General features: G+C 40.1%; 1 protein-coding gene across 1 annotated transcript in view; it reads left to right on the top strand.

The window, feature by feature from the left end:
- DCHS2 (dachsous cadherin-related 2) overlaps positions 1-22,859 on the top strand; it is a 932,357-nt gene that overhangs the window by 586,703 nt on the left and 322,795 nt on the right. The window contains exons 9-10 of the mRNA XM_086962326.1: positions 2,304-2,309; positions 7,642-7,796. Of these exons, the coding sequence (XP_086818452.1) occupies positions 2,304-2,309; positions 7,642-7,796 (161 nt within the window). The remainder of the gene's footprint in view (positions 1-2,303; positions 2,310-7,641; positions 7,797-22,859) is intronic.

The following is a 22,859-nucleotide window of genomic DNA, read 5'->3' as shown; positions in this document are numbered from 1 at the left end:
CTAAGCGGTCACAATATGTGCACATCAGAATAGCATAAGTTTATGGAGTAATTTACATAGTAACAGCTGAAGCGGGTCTAGCCGGTTTGGGTGTGAGATTTGGGAATATGGCTCTGTTTGTGTGCATGTCAAAGTATTTGTTTAGCAGTAGGTTTTTAAGGTCCCGTTTAAAGCAGGAAAATAAGAGGTTGCAGCGGAAATCTCTACAGAGTGAGTCCAGATCCTAGGTGAATTTCCAAAAATGAGCATGTCTGGGAGGATTTCTTTTTCGGTTGGGAGGTATGAGAAGAAGTGAGTTGGAGCTTCTCAGAGTCCTGGCTCGTCCTGCTTTCGAAGGTTTGGTTTCTAGATAATTGGGGTTATATGTATAAAGGGCTTCCTGGGTGATGCAAGCAGTCTTGTAGATACATCTTTCTTCGATGGGAAGCTAATTGAGACTCTTGAGGGCCGATAAGATGTGCTCAAACCATTTCAAACCTGGTAGGAACCGGGCAGCTTCGTTGAGAACTGCTCGGGGGCAAGGTGATGTTTCGAAGGTCCTGTGAAGATGGCGTTGTCATAATCAAGTTCTGAGAACCTCAGAGTTTTCACTACCATTTTAAAATCATCAGGGGGAATGAATGGTTTGATTTTCTTCGATGTTTTAGCTTGTAAAGCACTCCTTTGGCTGAGTTGTTGATGAGGTACTTCATTGACATGGTTTCGTTCAGGGTGATGCCCAAGGTGTTTACAGAGTTGAAAGTGTGAGAGAACAATGTAGGGCGTCCAAATTCTTGAGCCATTCTTGGATTGTTAGAGGATGTTTTAGTGGAGAAAAGTAGTAGTTCAATTTTGTTGGGGTTTCACTTTAAGTTATTGGTGCTAAGCCAAGTTTGTATCTTGATTAATGTGACATTCAGATGTAGGAAGACCCTGGGCGATTTAATTTTGTAGTAGAGTTGGGTGTCATTGGCATATATGTTCTATTTGACCCCTGCTTGGATCAAGATAACAGTAAGGGGCGCCATTAAAGAGACTGAAAAGGGATGGGGAGAGAATTGAGCCTTGCCGTACACCATGTTGAACTAGGGTGGGGTTCAAGAGACAGTTATTGATTTCCATTTGTTGAAAGGAATGCTGCAGGTAATACGTGAACCATCTTAGGACTGTGCCATTGATACCAGTGAGGTTCTTGAGTGTCTTGAGTAATGCTGGGTGATTTACAGTATCAAAAGCCACACATAAGTCAAGTAAAATTAAGAGGCATGAGTCACCCCTGTTTGCGGCTATTATGCAGGCTAGGAATAGCCCTGACATTAAGATCTATCATTATTCTCATGTAATAACAGTTATGCACAGGCATGAGTGAAGGCATTTGTGTGTTCACCAACTTTGGCAACCATCTCCCACCTTGGAATGCCCTAAAAGCTGTGCTTTAAGCAGAATTGCTCACCCTGAAAAATCCACTTTAATGGCAGAATTTTCGACATGGGAAATCCAGCTATAAGTACAAATTTACCATTGATGTATCAATAAAGCGTATTTCCATTTTAAAAGGAAAATGCATGGGCTCAAAAGTGATTCTTTGTTGTGTTTATTCCTTTAGGAGTCTGGATCCATGTGGAAATGATTAAGTAATCCAAAAAGCAGGGAAGGGAGTAGTTTAAGGGAATCACTTGATACTACCCGCCAAAAAACACATATTCCTCCCAAAATCACATAGTCAAATAAGAGATGTCAGGGAGCCAAGATTAAAGAGTCTGTGTAAACATAACTGGGAACATCAAACGCAGAGAAAAATAGGAGTACTGCAAATGGTGTGTCTTTTAAGGTTATATACTGTAACTGCATAATAATTAACAACTTTCCGCATAAATACAACATTGATGTGTACCCCATGCTGGCCTCAACATTTTTCTTTGTTAAATTATTTTTATTGAGAGAATAAACACAGAGTTAAAAGATTTCATAACTGAGAAAATATGTAACAAGAGATAAACAAAGGCTAATAAAATCTATTTGAAACAAGAGGAATAAATAATCACAAATGCAAATATTATAATAAAACAAAATAATATAAGAGGAGAAGAGTAATGAGGATAAAAAGTCATACCATTTTAATAAAATAATGTCTTCCAAAAGAAAAAGAAGAGTATATTATTTGTGTATTTTGTTATAGAAAAGAGAAAGAGGAAAGAAAAGGGGAGAAAAAAAGAGGAAAAGGAGGGGGAGGAGCTTAAATTCGCATTTAGATTTTCTATCAGAGTAGGGATCCAGCCAATTATTAAAGACGCCAGCAACAATTATATTGGGGTTAGAGATAGAGGATAGTTTCAATTTAATACAATGCCAAAATTGTGGGTCAGGTTTGACAGGATCATAATATTAAGAAAAGTGACTTGTGTTTTACAAATAATAGCATCAACTAAAACCCATCGTCCATTGGAATCACATTCTGTTGATAATATTTGTGCATTAATTGCTTTATGAAATAAAATAGCAACACCACCATGACGATCAAGAGCAGGAGAGAAATCAATTTGATTGACCCATTGACGTTTAAGCTTAAGGGATTCCACATAATTACAATACATTTCCTGTAAAAAGGCAACATGAGTATTTAGTTTGGATAAGTGAGACAATACCTTTTGAAGTTTGACAGGATCACCTAGACCACTCACGTTCCACGAGACATGGTTAAACATTTCGAAGGGTGAGGGGAAACATATGGAGACAGGAACAATAAGCTGCCAGACCAACTAAGAAGAAACAACATTTATGAAATGATAAAAGAAAGACACTCAAAGGGAATAAAAAGATAATAATGAGAAAAAAACGTGAGGGGAAAAAAGCCAGGGAGCAAAAAGGGAGAGGAAGAGTGAAGGGGGAAGAGGTAGAGAAACAGATAGAGTGAACAGAGCAAGGAAGAGAATTCAGATCTGAAAATAAATAAATAACCAGAATAAGAGGAGCATGGTGAAGCCAAAAAAAAACACTGGACGACGGTAGGATTGAATAGGTAAGGAAAAGCCTCCTAAGAAGAAAAGAAATAACAAATAATAAAAAATAAATAATGAGAAAGGAGAGCAATAGAATAAGAGTAATTAAAAAAAAATAAGAGATAAAAAGAGTAAGGAATGAAAAAGCACTAGAAAAGTAGAGAAGAGGAACAAATAGTAAAAAACTCAAGATAGATAAACTTTTAGAACAAACAGTAGCAATACTTTATCTAAGAGAAAATTAAACATTAGTATCCATGTTACGAGAAAAGATGCTATTGAGAAAGAATTTGAGTTTCTCAGGCTCATCAAAAGAATGTGAGTTTCCTTCATGGGTAATTTTGCAAAGGCTAGGATGAAGAATGCCATACTGGATGTTCAAATGTCTCATTTGAGGACGAAGTGCCAGAAATTCTTTACGCCGAGCATTCATTGCATTGGAAATATCTTGAGAGATGAAGATATTATGTCCCGGCCAAGTGAGCCGTCGTTTGAGTTTGATGGCCTTCAGAACATGCATTAGTTCAAAAATTCCAGAAAAAGCATTATGATACCACGTGGCTTGTTTTAATTAGGATGGAGACAACCCAGATGATGGGGACACTTTATATTGACAGGTGAAAAGGATTGAAGATCTAAGAGATCTGGAAGGAACTTCTGATAAAAGGATAACATGTCTGGGCCCTCAATATTTTCCGGAAGACCATAAAGGCGAACGTTGCTCCTCCGGTTATGATTTTCAAGGTCTTTAGTGTGGAGTTTCAGCTTGAGAATTTTTGTAGAAATATCATGAAGATCTCCCACCAGTTGTTCAAGTTCCAACACTTTTCTCTCCATGACAATCCATTGTTCTTCTATTTGCTTTAATTTTTCATTGGTAGTAGACATAAACGATTGAAGACCACATACCTCATCTAAAATAGAGTCAAGAACCGGATTTTGTGAGGAGGGAATAGGAGAAGTTGGATAATTTTTGTGTCTTTTTGGCTTTGCGCCTGACGAGGATGGTTTAGGCATGGCATGTGATCGCTGGCCATCTTAGGTTGCTGGTTAGGTTGATGAATAGTAAGTAGAATAGGGCAAATCCAGCCCATACACTAACGAAGAAGAAGGCAGGAGCTATGACAATAAAGCAGAGGGGTAGAGGTGAGGTATATTAGTCACTAGCAGGAGACTTACAATATTTACCCCAATGTAGAAAAGAAGTGTTGCCTCAGAAAATGACTTGTACCTTTAAAAACATGAAAAATTACACCATCCAAGTCAAAAAGATGGGTAAGCTAGCCAAGAAACAAAGGGTCTCCAGAGCATGCAATACAATTGAGGCCAAAGAGTTAGAAGATTTGTTGAACACTACCTCATTCAAAATGCCCGTAGACATAGAGGAGGCGACCACTCAATATACCAACTGGCTCAAGACAGCTGGAAATAAGTTAGTGCCCAAAAAGGTCTTATACTCTAATAGAGCATGGCCCTCCACCTCATGGTACTCTCAGGAACTTAAAGATCAGAATCTGAAGTGTAAATTCTTAGAGAGGAAGTGGAGGAAGGGATATAACGCCGCAGAAAACAAAGCCTGGTGGTTTATAAACACCTAATCCTCACAACTAAGAAATAATTTTTTATCAACCAAATTAATTCGGCCACAATTTCAGCTAAAGAACTCTTCAAAATAGTCACTAGACTGGAGCACCCTGGTACACCTAGAATTTCCTTGAATCAGGGGCTCTGTGATGAAATAGCCAGATTCCTCTGTAATAAAGTGGAGGCTATTTTTGCCACATTTAATGGTCCATCAACAGATGGAACACTGGATGTCAGGGAGAGATACAAATCTCGGTCTGGTCTCCATCCGATATTTGAAAAGTTTGTACCTTTATCCACCAGGGATATTCATAATTCATTGATGTCAACTAAATCAGGCTCCTCTTATGATCCATGTCTGGTGGCGGTTTTAAAACTAGCCCCAGAACCCATTGTTATAACTCTTAACTCTATGATGAATGCAATGTTCAAGGAAAGACATTTTCCCAAAGCTTGGAAAATCGCATCAATATTACCTCTGCTTGAGAAGCCTAGCTTGGACCCGAAGGATCCTAATAACTTCCAGCCCATCTCGCATGTCCCCCTGCCAGCTAAGCTGGTAGAGAAAAGCATGAATGCACAAATAGGCACATACTTACGAGAAGCGCAAGCATTCGATCCACCGCAATATGGGTTCAGAGAGGGGCACAGTACAGAGTCCGCTCTCTTAAAATCTACAGAGGAAATTAGGGCCGTACTTGACCAGGGAGGTAAGGCCGCAATGATTATGCTTGACCTGTCCGCGGCCTTTGACATGGTCCCTCATGACCTGCTGATGGACCGGTTGTGTGGGTGTGGAGTCCGTGGTAAAGCATGGGAACTCCTGAAGTCCTTCCTCTTGGACAGAATGCAAACAGTGTCACTCGGCACATTGTGCTCCAAATCTTTCTCACTGCCCTGCGGAGTTCCTCAGGGTTCCTCTCTTAGCCCTATGCTTTTTAATGTTTATGTGTCCTCTCTAGCCCTCCTTATCAAATCCTTTGGATTTGCTCTGACATCGTATGCAGATAACACTCAAATTGTGGTGTCTCTGCTACCCGGGCAAGAGATGGGGACAGCAAAACGATTTCACGATTGCATGGAAGCAGTGGGTAAAAGGATGTCCCAAAATTGTTTAAAACTCAACTCTGGTAAAATGGAAGTCATTCTGTTTGGTAATGACCCCAAGCCCTGGACCCCTAGTGGGTGGCCAGATTCTTTGGGCTTGCTTCCAATCCCCACTAGGAAAGTACAAAAACCTGGGAGTCCTCATTGATGACAAACTCAATTTTGAGGACCAAGTGAATTCAGTTGTCCGGCTACCACATTTGCTCTTAGAACATGCAAGAAAATCTTACAGTTTTTAACTAAAGAAAATCAACGCACAGTAGTCACTGCATTAACTATGTTGAGGCTGGACTATTGTAACAGCCTATACCTTAGTATTCAGGAGCGGTTACTGCATAGACTCCAACTCCTACAGAACTCTGCCTCCAGACTGTTCACAGGGATGGCTAAATTTGCCTCTGTCTCGGTGATATCAGAAGACTTCACTGGCTACCTGTTAAGAAACGTGTGGAGGTTCAAATTACTCTGTACTGTTTACAAAGCTCTTCAGGGTATCGGTCCCGATCATCTGAAGCAGCAGTTTCAGTGGTATGTCCCCAATAGACCAATTTGCTGTCTGGGAGCAAAATTGGTAACAGTTCCTATCTCTAAAAAAGTCAGCTGGGCGGGGAGGTAGGAGTTTCTTGACAGGGGCAGCCTAGGCATGGAATGCCCTCCCATTCCATCTTAGAAATAGCATTTATCTACTGGCATTCAGGAAAGCCTTAAAAACCTGGCTATTTTACGTTTAATCCTTATGTCTCATTGGGAGGTTTGTAGACAGCGCCAGGACACCTTCGGGTAACAGTTTGTGCTTTAAAAATACAATAACATAACATAACTAAAAAAAAGGTTTATTCTATGCACAATAAGGAGGTGGGAGCACTCAATAATATAGATAATCCTAGGTAGTTCAGGTAACCAGAGTGAGTGATATCCTGAGACGTAGTCACCAGACCATTTTCCAGTCCCACATATCATAAAAAGTAGATTGAATTAAAGGCCACTGAAGTCAGAGAGAAGTGGTATGACATTTAGGGTGTTCAGGAAATTCAACTTTGAGGAAAAAAATCAGAGCACGAATGCCGCGATTCAAAATGGCGGGCACCCACGTTTCATGAGGAGATAATTACCGCTGTGGCTCCAGAGCACAAAAATGATATTGGGGAAGCCATATACGGCATAAAGACTTACCGCTACATCAAACTAGTGGGACCCACACATGGAGCTGCGAAACTCCACGTCGAGAGGCACTTTTGAGGAAAATAAGCTCCGCATCCGAGCAGAGCTCACAGTTGGACCGCCATCTTGCTTCGGCGTCCAAGCCACGCCCCGGCTACGTAACTCTTAATTACCTTTAGATTATGAAGTATTCGATTGGGCGATGGTGGGAGAAGTATACCATCAAATAGATTAACTGAGAGTTGGGTTGTGTGGGAAAAGGCTGCAACATGGGCAGATTGATGTATCGGGGCAGGGGCAGAGTGCCCTCAAATGAGATTGAAGTTATCCGGTCAACGTAACCAAAGGTTTCTTTTTTTGCTTCTTAAGTGGTAAGAGCCTGGTAGTAGTGCTAATATGAAGATCTTAGAGTAAGATAATGATAGTCTTCAATATCAATATTTCAAGGTGATATATCATGGGGTAGTTGCTATTATTGCATAAAGAAAGAATTTATCCTGCCTGCTGCGCTTGTGTAATTTGTAGTCAACGGAGAACTGAATTGTGAAGCCAACGAACAGAAGGTTGGAGTTGCTTGCCTTTGTGTGAACTGTAAATTGTATGAAACATCTGAGTTGTTCATGGGAAAGGAGGTTTTACATTTAATTTGAATTTCGCAACTGTAGTTAGATTTTAGTTCAAAATGGGTAATCTTTTTTCAGATGAGACTGTGTTCATTTTTTATTTTAGCTTGTAATATTGAAAATTCAGACTATACAAATTGGTTCCTTTAGCTATCATGCTAATATGATTTTTTTGTCTTCTATATAAGGCACTTTGGGTCATTTCAAGATTGATTGGAACAGTGGGGAGATAAGAACAGCAGCAGTGCTTTCATACACTGGACATCGAGAATACAGATTGGTAGTCACGGCAAGCGACCAAGGAGTTCCTTCTCTGCAAGCTCATGCAGTGCTTAACATCCAGGTAATGCAGTGGCTTTAATTGGAATTATAAGGGCAGAGGTTCTGTCCATGAATATATATATATATTTTAATGCAGTAGTAATAAGACAAAACCAAACTCATAGTCATCATCCGCATATTTTATGCTTCTGCACTAAATACAATGAAAACCTAGTTCAGACTGAATTACAAAAGGTAATTTTATTACGGTGGGGATGGGCACTACAGCAAAAATAGGAAAGTAACTTTTACATATTAGGAGGTTTTTATGCTGCAGCCATTATTTAACCTATCTTCCCGACCAGGTCAACCTCAGTGGTCTTAAAACGTTTCCGTAAATTTCATTGGATTATAAAATTGACAACTGTTACAGCCGTTGAGCCCAGCATTCTCCCAAATCAATTTGGATACCATATAAGAAGCTGGAAAAAAGCATCTTGATATGTTTTATTAAAGGTCCACAAACCTCGATTTGCTTTTGGGTAGTTAATGTGTTTATATAACTGATTTGTAACCCCTACATATCTTGTGGCCTATATATATGTGTAGTTGCTGTGCAGCATTGTGTGAAAAATAATAACTGTAGTCCTAATGTCATGCTCTGCTTTATCTGAACAAGGTTACAATGTGGACCCTACCTCTGATCCACGTACAACATACAATGACACGTAAAAGTGAAAAAAAACTCCTGCCAAGAGGATTTGCGTGTTGGGCTTGGCTGCATAGGTAGGTGCAGTGTTGCCGCTGCCACCCGATCTCAAACCAAGATCTCTGCAGATATCATGGAGGGGACACAGGGAATATAAAAGGGAAAAAGCCCGCTTAGGGCTTCTTTTTTCATTAGGTGAAATGTGGGTCATTCTATATTAAAAGAACATAATTGGGACCAACAGCACAAAATCCATCGATGAGTGTTTAGTTAAGGCTAGACAATGTTAGACACCAGAGTTACTTCATGCCCCCTCACTTTGGGATCTGTCAGCAGACGAATGACTAGTCCATGGAGAAACTACACCTAAAGTTTGCATCCTCAAGAAACAGACCCTAAAAAGGAAATCAAAAATGAGCAGAATGTACTATTGTGGACCCTCATAGCAGAGTCTCCAGAAACATGAGCACTTTTCATCAAGAAATACATGGAAAATCTTGCCCAGAGCCTATTAGATTACTTCACTGCCCCACAGATAAACTAAAATAGGTGCAACAAGACATGAAGAAGGATCTGAACAAGCAGGACAAAAGGCTGTTATTGCTGGGAGAGGAATGAGATGTGAGAGCAGAGGAGCAATCATTTTTGAGGCATAGCTCTGTGAGAACACAAATTCATACAGATATACAGAGAACATCTCACAAATTGCTCACTGCTTAATAACATGTGAAACCAGGAGTACCTCAGAGAACAGACAGAAATACCATTGAATAATTTTGTGCAGTTAGGACTCCTAACTTTAGGACTCCTAAACTGAGATAAATCCTAACTGCCAGGACATGTAAAACTTATGTACACCTGCCATACGTTTAAAACAACATGCACTCTGCTCTATGGGCATTTAGAGCTCACCTTAGGGGTGACTTGTCAGTATTCAAAAAGAAGGCTTAGGCCTGGCAAAATGTTTATTTTGCCACAATGAATGTGCTGTTTTAACAGTGCATGTTAACAACAACAAGGGACCCCAATTCAGTCAGTAGGGGACCTCGGAGAACATACTTTTTAGAACAACAGCGGTCCCATGCATGTCAGTAAATATGAGACAATAAATATAGACAGAATCAGATCTATATTAGGAGCAACATATCCAGCCGGACAGAGGTCTTCAAATTTACTGAATGAACAAATGATTCATACAGAAAGAATACCTTCAACAATTCACCAGTGTGGTGCACAAGCCTGTGCCCAAACACTATCAGATCAAATACAGAAGGTAGATTAAAAACATAGAAGGGCTTTTTAATGCAAAATTAACGTTTTCTGTTTAAAATTCAATTGTACAGAAGTATCAAGAAAGCACCATTACATCACATATAAATCAAGTTTTGTATAGGGTGCTAGACAGGTCGACGGCGTTTCGGTCCCCCTACTTAATCATGGGGACCATCATCAGGACATTCAATTAATGCCTTAACGTTATTAAGCCTCTAATTGCCTAAGGGAGAGATTGGGAGAAAAGCATATATACATTTTAGAAACATAATCATAGAGTTATTTACATACTTAATGAGGTAACTTGGGGTGAATAGTGAGCCTATTTACATTATTTACACGTGGATTGTTAGAACATGATTAAGGGGGTGGAGGTCGCTATTTATTTAATTCAGCATGTTCAGGACCAAGTGGAAATTTCTCAAATGTGTCGGTATAGTGGATGGCTCTATAATCTAGGCAAAAAACGGTGTTGGATCAAGCCCTGATCTCTTGACTGGGTGAGAGTATTCTGCTTATTTCAGAAACTCTGTCCATCACCACCCCTTGTTGTTTAATTATTTTGTCCACCATAAGCGTGGAAGGGTATACTCAGACGTGAGTCCCTTGCTCATTGCACCATCAGGATTCAAGCAAGCCGGGCCGAAGACGGCTGTAATGCCAGAAACCGGTCCCCGGAAGCTTGTTTCCTTCCCAGTGAAAGAATTGGCTTGGTAGTTTTTGTTTGCCCTGTTCCCATCATGCACTGGGACAGGAACAGACTAATTTGCATATAGCCAGGTTCTGAGCTGGGATGGTGCAGTGAGCTAAAAAACGGTGTTGGATCAAGCCCTGATCTCTTGACTGGGTGAGAGTATTCTGCTTATTTCAGAAACTCTGTCCATCACCACCCCTTGTTGTTTAATTATTTTGTCCACCATAAGCGTGGAAGGGTATACTCAGACGTGAGTCCCTTGCTCATTGCACCATCAGGATTCAAGCAAGCCGGGCCGAAGACGGCTGTAATGCCAGAACCAGTCCCCGGAAGCTTGTTTCCTTCCCAGTGAAAGAATTGGCTTGGTAGTTTGGTTTGCCCTGTTCCCATCATGCACTGGGACAGGAACAGACTAATTTGCATATAGCCAGGTTCTGAGCTGGGATGGTGCAGTGAGCTAAAAAACGGTGTTGGATCAAGCCCTGATCTCTTGACTGGGTGAGAGTATTCTGCTTATTTCAGAAACTCTGTCCATCACCACCCCTTGTTGTTTAATTATTTTGTCCACCATAAGCGTGGAAGGGTATACTCAGACGTGAGTCCCTTGCTCATTGCACCATCAGGATTCAAGCAAGCCGGGCCGAAGACGGCTGTAATGCCAGAAACCAGTCCCCGGAAGCTTGTTTCCTTCCCAGTGAAAGAATTGGCTTGGTAGTTTGGTTTGCCCTGTTCCCATCATGCACTGGGACAGGAACAGACTAATTTGCATATAGCCAGGTTCTGAGCTGGGATGGTGCAGTGAGCTAAAAAACGGTGTCGGATCAAGCCCTGATCTCTTGACTGGGTGAGAGTATTCTGCTTATTTCAGAAACTCTGCCCATCACCACCCCTTGTTGTTTAATTATAACGTTACCCTCAGCATGACCCCCCCCCCAACCCCCAGTCCGGTCCCTACAATCAATCACTACCCTGCACGATACACCAGCACTACCTTAAACCCTAAAATACTACCCTACACTACACAAACACCACAATAGTATAATAAATAAGGTATACAAACAGTATAATACATAAGGCACCAATCTACCATTCAGCATGCAGCTTGAATAGAATGTTAATAGTAGTCTGGGTAAAGTCCAGTAGTATTCAAATTGTTTGTATTTACTAAATGTTCTGCATTGTAAATGAAGACTATGCGATTACAAATAAGTATGTGCTTAGTATTCTGTTAGTATTCAAGAAGTACCACTCACATATCAGTAGTCTTCATGCACTAGCCTTCCCCAAAAGAACACTATTATATATCAGAATACTAAAAATGGCATTAAATAGTCTTTGAGTGCTATAAAAAGACAGGTTAACCACTAAATGTAGTATTCGACTTCAGTAAGGGACTTCATCTAAGCTCTCTTTGGGGACACTATCTGACCCTTACATACCATAACAATGCCTCTCCAACTCCAGGCATCTTCCAAAGTGGTTTTCAAGGCAAGCCAGATCCTCCCGCTCCTAAGGAAACCTACACTAGACCCTGCTGACCTTGCATGGTAACCATCTCCTGCATGACTACCAGTATGGCTTCAGATCACACTGCAGTACGGGTACCACTACCTTGCACATCATGACCACAGAATAAGATGATCCCTTCCTCCAGATATTGTGGTACCTTTCAGCTATCTCTGAAACAGTCAAATATCCCACCTTCATATGCACCCTAAAGTCATTAATGGGATTCACCAGCAGTGTCCTCCACTAGTACTCCTCCTACCTTTCAAACCAACACTAGTTTGATTACATAGGCACCACAAAAGATCCCTATCACATGGGGGTTTGCCAGGGTTCCATATTGTCTACTGCGATCACATTTACATGGATCTAGCTTTAGTCATACAGCATCAAGATTCACAACTCGATTAGAAATTCTCCCTTGTTTTAGATGGGCCAATGCTTCAAATACTGCTTGAACATCATCCAGGCCTGATGGCTAGTGCATATCTGAAGCTTAACAAAACCAAGTCAGAAATCCTGTTATTTACCAATAATATCATGAACATTGTTGGCTTGAAACCCCAACTTCTATCCAATTTCAAGTCACTTGTATTCATCCTGGACACCAACCTCACCCTCAAGGAACACATGGTAAAAGAAAAAAATACAAATGTGGCCACGTACCAGCTTTTGATTCTAAAAGAAGTGAGACCATTTCTTCCAGAAAGTGACATCAGAACTGTCGTTCAAGCCCTCGCATTATTGTATCTGGATATTGGCAAAGCCCAACTCAATGGCCTACATCACTGGAAACAACTTTGGCCAGATGAGTCCAAGCTATCTGTCCTCAGTTCATAGATAACATCTTGGCATCCTTGTCCAATCTCATACGCTCCCTACATCCATCACCATAAAACATTAAAAGTCTTGTGTAGTGTCAGGTTTAAAAATGACTATGCATGTATAATAATGCCTTGTGTAATAATATCCTGAAGGATTGCATGGTTTGGTTGTGCACCTTGCTTCTTTATAATGGTGTACATCTCTCATTACATATCTAACCGTGCCTGCATTATATTCATTCACCTTTCCAGTTTTGCTGAAAGAAATTAGGAGAACTTGCAATGATGGCATAACCATTCCCTAGTGACTAGTGCCAAATGCATCTATTAAGAGGCTGATACTCTTTGGCGTCTCCACAGTTTAAAGCATATTCTGAAGATCTTAAGCTATTAAGGCTAAAGATATGGTCACCTTGGGATTATTACCTTCTACATGCTGTAGCGCCCCAGACATATGTGTCTCCTCTTTACCTGTCTGTTCTATAGCCTGTTCACATAGGTCACATGGACAGCCCTCTGCTATCTCCCAAACGTAACATGGGCACACGTGCTCCTATTTCCTAGCATCTGAACTGCTCAACTCTGTGGTACAATTTGTGACTTTTATCAATGGCTTCATAGGTTTAAGAAATCCTTGGAGTCAATAAGCTCAGTTTAGCCTGGAGTGAAAGTAAATTTGTTGTTTAATGACAACTGATAGAGTTAGTGAAATTACTATGAACTGGGAAAAACTGATTAGTATGCACAGATCTTCAGTAACGAGGACCTCATGAGAAATCTGGGGTGGAAAATGGTAAGGTATGGAACAAGTTTCCCTTCTCCTTGCTCACTGATACTAGGGAATCCAGCATTTGACCCGGGGCTTTCTAGAGATGCATTCTGAAACTGGAATTAGACACGTTGCATAGACAGATGAGCCTTATTTGATAAAGGAGCTATACACTCTTATGATCTATTTTAAACTGACTTGGGGTTTGAAAAAGTAGAAAGTTCTGGAAACATGCAAACCAGGGAATAGTGTTATTCCCCATCAACTTAGGTAGCTGTAACCCATACATCTATTTAACTTGTGAAACTACTGTGCAGTATAGCAGATGAGACCTTCATAATTTCCAAGAACTATAAACTCCTAGCCCCATCAATGGAAACTTTCAGTACAGTTGAGTAGAGGAATTCATGTAATTCTTCTTAGATGAACAATTGAATATATTGACCTATATATCTAAAGGGATCATGCATGCTCGGTCTGGAGAGTCAGCAGGGAAATTAATACTTCCTTAGCATTATACCTCAAAACATCTACTTGCAAAAGACGACAACAGTTAGACTCATGTTTCGAGGGCTCTTGGCCAGGTAGGCACAATATGCAATACAGTATTATCTGGAACTCTCTTCCTCTAGCTTTGAGAAGTTGCAATGATCTCCTCTGCTTTAGGAAATCCTTGAAGATATTGCTATTCGAGCAAACATACGCTTACTAATCCTGATCGCACCTGACTTCAGTAATTATCGCCATGAAACCCTTTGGTGTACGAGCGCTTAATAAATTCTTACTAACATAGGGCACCTATACACATGGGTATTAGATAGAGACATTCTTACAATAGTACCAAAAGCAGGCATGAAGATTCAGGTGTTGTTTTGCTGGGCTGAATGCCTGGGGTTGTGTGAGTGAACAAGAAGGGGACCTATCCATTGGTCAATAAGGTAATAATGTTAGCCAAACAGATATACCTGGCCAAATGGGAGATGTTGCCCTCTCTCCACGATTACCCCAGGGTCTCCAGGTCCACCTTTGCCTTCCTTTGCTAAACCCATTTTTGTTGGCTTTAAGGACTCTGCATACTTTTCCCCTGCTAATCATTTGTAGAGTGCTTGTGCTCTCCTTCTAAACATTGTAGAATTGGCCGAGACCTGATTGGTATATTTAATTTACCTGCAAGTCCTTACTATATAATCCCACATATACTCAGGGCCTGTAACTTAAATGCTTCTAGTGAGTTCCAGCATGCATTGTGCCACCCACTAATGAACCTCCTAAAACATGTCTCAGGCCTGATACTGCAGCCTGTAGTGCAGTTTTAAACTGACACTCTGACATGGCAAAATAAACCTTTTGCGAAGCCTAAATATTCCTCTTTCATAGTTATAACTCACCCCCTACGTTTGGCCCTAAAGGCTCTTAGGTCAGAGTGCATGGTATATAAAAAGTAGGACATTTGCACTTAAGTTTTACCTGGCCTGACAGCGAAACACTGCCAAAGTTGTTTTTTACTGCTGTAAGGCTATCTCTCCCATAGAGTAACAGTGAGTTACCTTATTGAACTTGGTAAGTGATTACTTCAGTTTGGGATCAGATAGACAAATGCTGTTTCCACTCAAATGAGTTGTAATTTAAAAACCTATTTAATAGTAATGTTGATTTTAAGTTACTATCCTGAAAAAGCCAGTTTTAGAAAGTTAACAAACTATTAATGGGCAACCCTATATAAGCCTGGGAACTGGGGCTGATAAATGCAGAAGAGAAACAATGGTTCCCTTCGGGAGAGGTTTTGAGCCTAAACCTTCTAGGCAAAATATTATGTTCCAGTGTTTTCCGCACAGGTCTCTATAAGTACCATTCTTCCCCCAGTTGATGGCAGAATTCTGTCATATTGTGCAGCAGCCATCTCAGAACATACCCGCTGCTTTATTATTTTGATATTTATATTTACAAATGTTTGAAGGTCTGTGCACCGATCACTTGACAGTGCTGTATTACAGCCCTTTGAGCGGGTTCTTGCTGTTTCCATCAGCCAGTGAGCGATGCTCCTCACTGTTCTTTTCTTCAGTAGACGCAATCCGTTTTTTTGTGGGGGCCCTTCCGTTTTAATGTACTTGCATCTTTTGGTAGCGTTGAAACGCTTTAACTTGGGTTTGCATGCTATATTCAGTCTTATTTACTCTTTCCTGTTTCTTTGATAATACTACTTAAAGATGATCATTTGAGATTATTAAGAGCCCTTTTTCTTCCATTATTTTTTGACATTGATACATTCTGTATTCCTTTCAGACTCTACATTTAGGTCCTGACCTATTTGCAAATCAACTGACTTTTCTCTCCATACTAGGAGGTTTTCATCAGTATCTTTTTCGAGACCACACATACAACACTTTAGCTGCATGCTAAGAGTTTGGCCTTTTTTCTTTTCTCTTTCTTACTTCCAGGTTGCGTCCATATATTTTGCCCTGATGATGACCCTGGATGAATCTCTTTCTGTAGGGTCGAAACGTTGAAAATGAACTTGTGCACTGATATGATTTATTATAATGTATACATTGTACTCTCATTTTTAGTCCTGCCAAGAATCCATCATTTTATCAGTCCCTAGTAACATGAGTCTATATGTTATATATATATATATTTTATGTACAGTACCAATGCACTACTTTTTCACATGTCACTTTAACTTTCACTGCGTTGCTTTGGAGCACCAGCAATGTGATATGATATGTTGAAAAGTGTCTCTTTATTCATCAATGAACCTTATACAGTGAATAAAACTAACTGTATAATCACAATCTATTGTTTGTAAATCACAACAGTTTACCTAGGCGGTATTGGCTCAAACCTTTTAGAAAGTTGCCATATTCCCACCCTAAACCAAATGTGCCTTTCTGCCTGTGCCTCCGGTCACATGACTGTAAATGGCTCTCCTGTGGTGTTTTGTGGTGCTCCTAAACATAGAGACAAAAGAGGCCTAGGTGTGAAGGGAGAGGGTCTTCCTGGCAGGATGGTTGGGGAGGAGTTGTGCATTGTCATGATAACACATACAAGAACCCTGCCTGCAGCCCACACAAAGGAACCTGACACCAGGCCTGCCTTTGCCTTTGGCACCCTAGACAGTCTAGAGCCAAAGCAAGGGGAAGTGAAAGTTCTTACCAAAAGCAATTTCCAGGGTAGGCCTTTAAATTCCTGCACACAAATATTAGCACCAGAACCTGTGGAAGATTCCTAAGAGGACTATATGTGTGTGTGTTTATTGCAGCCTTGAGAAAGAGGTAGTACCCCAAAACACCTGTTAGCTGAATGGCAGGTTTCTGATTGAAGAACATATTTTTTACTCAAATATGAAATAAAGGAGATTAAATTACGGAAAACATTTACATTCATCATGTTGGGGCTACATAATTGAAAGAGCATTTCACATCCAAGCTTGTGCTGTGCCCTTCCTCCACTTTGTGTCTTAATTCCCCTTTATCATCAATGGACTCTGTAGTCAATGTGTGTCCAGGTGCTTGAAAAAACGAAATGGTGGAGGCCGCCCACACAGCCTGAGCACAATCTCAGATAATAGGCTGTTCATTGTTACCCCTCATAAACTGCAGACTAAGATTACCTTCCTTCGCAAAGGAGCTTGAGCAGACATACATTCAGAATATACATATATATATATATATACATATATATATATGCATATATATGTATATATATGTATATATATATATATATATATATATATATATATATATATATATCCACACCACCTCGTACTTCAAAAGTACAGCTGCACTCCTAACAATGATCTCCGCCACACAAGTAAGTGGTTTTCAGGAAGTCTTTATTCCATATTCAGCCAAACTTAGGACAAGAAACCCAACACGTTTCGGCGACACACTCGCCTTGGTCACGGACCCGTGACCGTACGAGGTGGTGTGGATTTGACAGGGTTACATTGAGCCCTGATTTGCTGCACCGACGCGCTGAGTGTCCCGGTTTCCAGTCAAGGAAAGTGAAACAGGATATATATATATATATATATATATATATATATATATATATATATATATATATATATATATACATATATATATATATATATATATATATATATATATATATATATATATTCACTGAAAAAAACATAGGTTATAGACCATATATAGTTAGGAATTAGCATTTACAAAACCTTGAAAATTCACTGAAAAAAACATAGGTTATAGACCATATATAGTTAGGAATTAGCATTTACAAAACCTTATTTCACTCACACAAAACCATTGAAATTCGCATATATAGTTAGTTGCACTAACTATATATCGCGCACCCGCAATCCACTGCTGATCATGTCACATATTACATCATTCATGACATGGTCAGTGACATCACTGATGACATCACTGATGACATCTCAAATGACATCACTGATGACATCACTGATGACAACATCCAGTGACTGTATGTTCCTGTAAAGTTAAAATATGTCTTACAATTTTGCTAAGTTTCATAGAAATCCATTCAGCCGTTCGAGCTAAAAGTGAGTCCAACCGCCCTATGGAAAACTCAATGTTAAAAACACATTTTGGGACCCCCCTTTTTTCTCGGCCCCCGCTTGACGAAACCCCCCCAAACTTATATATATATATATTACCTACTGGCGGTCGCCAGTAGGTAGTTATAGTTAGGATTGTTTTCCATAGGGAATCCGCAACATTCTATTGGGAAAAACTTTGGCGCCGGTTGAGGAATCTGCCTGAAAATTTCCTGAAATTTGCCTCGCTGCGCTCCGCTCCTTCCCTGAAGGGGCTGAGATAAAAGGGGGGTCCCAAAACATGTTTTCCCCATGTTAATTTCCATAGGGCGGTTGGACTCACTTTTAGCCCGAACGGCTGAATGGATTTCCACCAAACTTGGCAAAATTGTAGGGACTGGTAGCCCAATGTGCCTTTGCTATGTCTCAAGATATGTGCTCCAGTGGGTTTTGAGTAATTTAGGTTCAAAAAAATATATATATCTATAAGCGCGCCCCGGTACGTGCACCGGGGCGCATACCACCGCGCTACCCGAGTTCGCACGCGGAAAGCTGATTGGCTCTCGGGTGTCTGTCAAAATTCCAAACAGTCCGGAGCGGCCGCCATCTTGTGTCTCGGTAGGATCGAGACACAAGAGGTGGCAAAAATTAAGGGGGAAATGACCAAAAGGGGGCAGGGTAGACCCCCCTGACCCCCTAGGTTTGCGTGGGGGGAGCGTACCGGGGAGCGTTCCATGGGGAAAAAAGAATGACAGAGTTTTTTAAAAATGTAGCATTTTTTTTATAAATTGGAGGTAGTTCTAAAAAGAACTGTTTTTTTATTCTTTTTGTTGTTTTATATTTTTTTTATTGTTTTTTTGAACATTTTGTACTTTTTGTTGGCTTTTATGAACAATTTTATATTTTTTGGGAATTTTTATGGGGACAAACAAAAAACTGGGAATTGTAAACGGCTCAACTGGAGCAAAAAAAAACAGGAACAATTAAGATTTCTTTGGGCACTTGTGGTTGTCACCAGCACGGTTGATGAGTTTAAACCTTTGCTCACCATAGCAATTTGTACGCCCACAAAATATGCACACTATTTTGAAATTTCCAAACTGGGTTTGGATGTTTGGGACCATCTCCCTTGTCTCTGGTCCCGATGGAGTGGGTTGGGTACTTTGGGAGGTGCTGGGAGAAGATTTGGGAGGGTTTCTGGTCAGTTCTCTGACCTCTGCCGCACTATAGTTGTTAAGATGCCGGCGTTGCATGTGGCGAATCATGGTGTTGTTGCCAAAAGAATATTTTTTGGCAGGGTTCCCCCTGGAAAGTACAGTGCCACAGATCAGACAAGTCACCTTTGGCGCATTTACTTTCTTTTGGCCCCTTGAGATTTTAAAAAACTCCCAGACAATGTGCTCCTTTGGCTTGTAGGGGGTAGTATCTTCTGGCAGGTAGCACCGCCTCTCCTCCTCCTCCTCCTCCTCCTCTTCTTCATCTCCACCACTGTGGTGTTGTGGTGGTCCTTGTGGTGGTGGGGGTGGCTACGATGCTCCTGCTGCTGCTGCTACTGTAGCCATTTCTCAGTACAAATAGGTACTAATAGCTCTGAAAACAGGTCTTCATCACTCAAAGTACAAAGTGAGAATGAGGAAAAAAGGTGGGGGCTTTCATCATTAGGAAAACAAAACTGTCCTGAACCAATGAAAAGTGTTATTTTCAGGTCACATGACCCGGGCTTTCATCATTTGGAAACCAAAACTATCCTGAACCAATAAAAAGTGTTATTTTTAGGTCACATGACCCGACGCGCTTACGCTACGCGCCCCGGGGGCGCACGGAGCACTTTCGTATGCGCTTGGGTGCTTCCGGGTGCGCTTACGCCGTGCGTATCAAGCGGACGTGGCTACGCGATACGTCACGATGATGTTTTCGTTCGTGGCAATATCGCTAACGGGACGCTCACCGGTACGCGCACCGGGACGCGCCACAAGACTGCGCTTACCGGTGCGCTCACCGGTACGTGCACCGGGAGTGCTCAAGGGCAAAAAAAAATATATATATATATACATATAAAAAATAGTATTACATAAATATTCAATATAGGATTCATTATAAAAAATATTATATTTGCTAGCAATAGAAATTTGCTATTAAAAAAACTTTGAAATTCACTGAAAAAAACATAGGTTTGAGGCCCTATATATAGTTAGGAATTCGGCATTTAAAAAACCTATTAAATTCAATGAAAAAACCATAGGTTTCACACCAGTTATAGTTAGCTGGAAATTTTACTGACATAAAACCATTGAAATTCCCACGTTATGGTTAGTTGGACTCACTATAACTTGCGCGCCTGCAATGCACTGCTGATGACGTCACATATTACATCACTCATGACATGGTCAGTGACATCACTCATGGCATCACTGGTGTGAAACCTATGTTTTTTTCAGTGAATATATATATGAGTGATGTCACTGACCATGTCATGAGCGATGTAATATGTGACGTCATCAGCAGTGCATTGCAGGCGCGCAAGTTATAGTGAGAGCCGAGAGGAGTCTATCTTTATATATATATATATATATATATATATATATATATATATATATATATATATATATATATATATATATATATATATATATATATAGGCTCCTCTCGGCTCTCACAGCATCTCACAGCGTCCCACAGCAGCTGAAAAGCGAAAGCATACGCCAGCAAACGAGGGAGACGGACCACCAGGTACAGCAGGATGTTTATTGCGATCACACAGAGAACAGCTACGCGTTATATATACACATTTTTTCTAATCATTTAAAATCAACCAAAATTATATAAATCTTTATATTTCAAACAGTACATTTGCTATGAGTCTGTACTTAAAGTGCAATGTGGTTGTAATTAACTACTCTGACTGTGATATGCAAGCCAATAGACAACTCAATGACACTAACAATTACATACCAATGAATGCATCTGTAATTATTGATTCTAAAGGTAAATGACATATGAAATTATTGGAATATTGTAATATTGGATTGCTAAGTGAGTATACATTTAGGGATTTGGATGTCCAGAATGCTAAAATTCCAATAATGTACTTTCTTTATAAAATCTATAAGGGTGGTAAGGTTCCTCCTGGATGTCTAATTATTTCCGGTATAGGATCTCACACAGAGAGAGTCTCAGAAGTAATTGATATTCATTTGGCACCAAAAGTTACAACTCTTCTTTTGTACATTAGGGATATTAAAAAATGGTTGAAACAAATTATGGATATGCCAGGGGAACAAGAATACTATTTGGTAACTAAGGATGTATCTGGTCTATATTCTAGCATAGAACATGGAGATGGATTGAATGTGCATCAGGGTTTTCTATTTCTGAAATCAGCCAAGTGCATTCTAGAATGCTATTGGATCTAACAAAGTTTGTGTCGGATAATATTTTTTTCATTATTCCAAGACAGATTATACCAACAGAAACATGGTACCAGGTTTGCGCCTTCTTATGGCAACCTCTTTATGGGTTGGTATGGGAGGGTGCATGTCTGGAACAATAATCCCCTTTTCCTCGCAAAGGTGGCATACGGGGGCAGGGATATTGACAGTATTCTTATGATTTGGAAAGTTAGTAAGTCTGAATCAGAAAACTACCATCAATATCTGAACCAGAAGAATTGCAATATAATGCTAAGTTTGGGATACCATCAAAACAAGATAATGTTTCAAGATGTTGCGCTTTATGTAGAGAGAAATACTCTGCAAACTTGGATGTTTCAGAAACCTACCTTTGTAAACACTGTGTTACATTCCCTTTCTCCGCATGTTTGGAAACAGAAAGACAACATACTTTTTTTAATTTATTTTTCAGACGGAGTGGGAACTTTTTCTTCTTTTCTTGTATGCTTTTTCAGAACATACAAAAGACATGTAGAGTACGCATTGACAAGCCCCAAGCGTGACAACATAATACAATCATCTTTTGCAAGATACAAGAAGGTACCCATATGCAATGCAATATCACAAGTCCTGCTATTTTTGGAGTTGGATACATCTAGGACATTCCCCTGTCAGCAGGGACCACCTTGGCCATCGACAACAGATATGCTGTGAGTGGTGCCCCGATATCCTTGGTAAATTTGCCTCCAAGGGAGTTTACTGAAAAATTTGATTCAAATAATTGTAAAAGTGAATCGGTTTCAGGTAAATTAATAATCCTGAGTGAGTTTAGTTCCAGCAGATCATATACATAAAATACAAACTAAACAAACATCATAATACTCAACATTTAAACAATAACCAGTAGACATGTGTATAGGCAAAGTAATAGATTTTATCAAAAATGAATCATATGGGGAAAAATTCAATACAAATATATATATGTACACACAGGGATACAGGAAAAGTATATTTGAAATCAAATCAAATTCTCCGTAAAGCCTGTAAAAAACCTATCCAAAATGTAGATGTATAAATTCTTCTTTGGATAAGGCTGGAAGTCGACTTTTCGGTCTTTATGGACAAATCTTTAAGACCGTCATCAGGACAGAAAAAATTGATATTGTAACTCCCTAAAAAGAGGTCCTTAGAGTATCTTTTGCCTGGGACTCTATTAACATCCGCACTTTGCTTCAGGGCGAATCTTATTTTAATCCACCATCAGACTGATAACGTCCAAGCAGCGAGGAATGCCAGCCGTCACGATGCAAGCAATCGTGACGGCTGGCATTCCTCGCTGCTTGGACGTTTAAGACTTCTACAGATCGATCTTTTGACGATTCTGTGACACATTGTGATCGATCTTTTGACGATTTTGTGACGCATTGCCAAAAATAGAGGAGCACCAACTGCTTCTATAA

The sequence above is a fragment of the Lissotriton vulgaris genome, chromosome 3_1 (assembly GCF_964263255.1).
Source record: "Lissotriton vulgaris chromosome 3_1, aLisVul1.2, whole genome shotgun sequence".
In the NCBI taxonomy this organism is placed as follows: domain Eukaryota; kingdom Metazoa; phylum Chordata; class Amphibia; order Caudata; family Salamandridae; genus Lissotriton; species Lissotriton vulgaris.
Note: the sequence above shows the minus strand (reverse complement) of the source record. Positions and strands in the feature narration are given on the sequence as shown.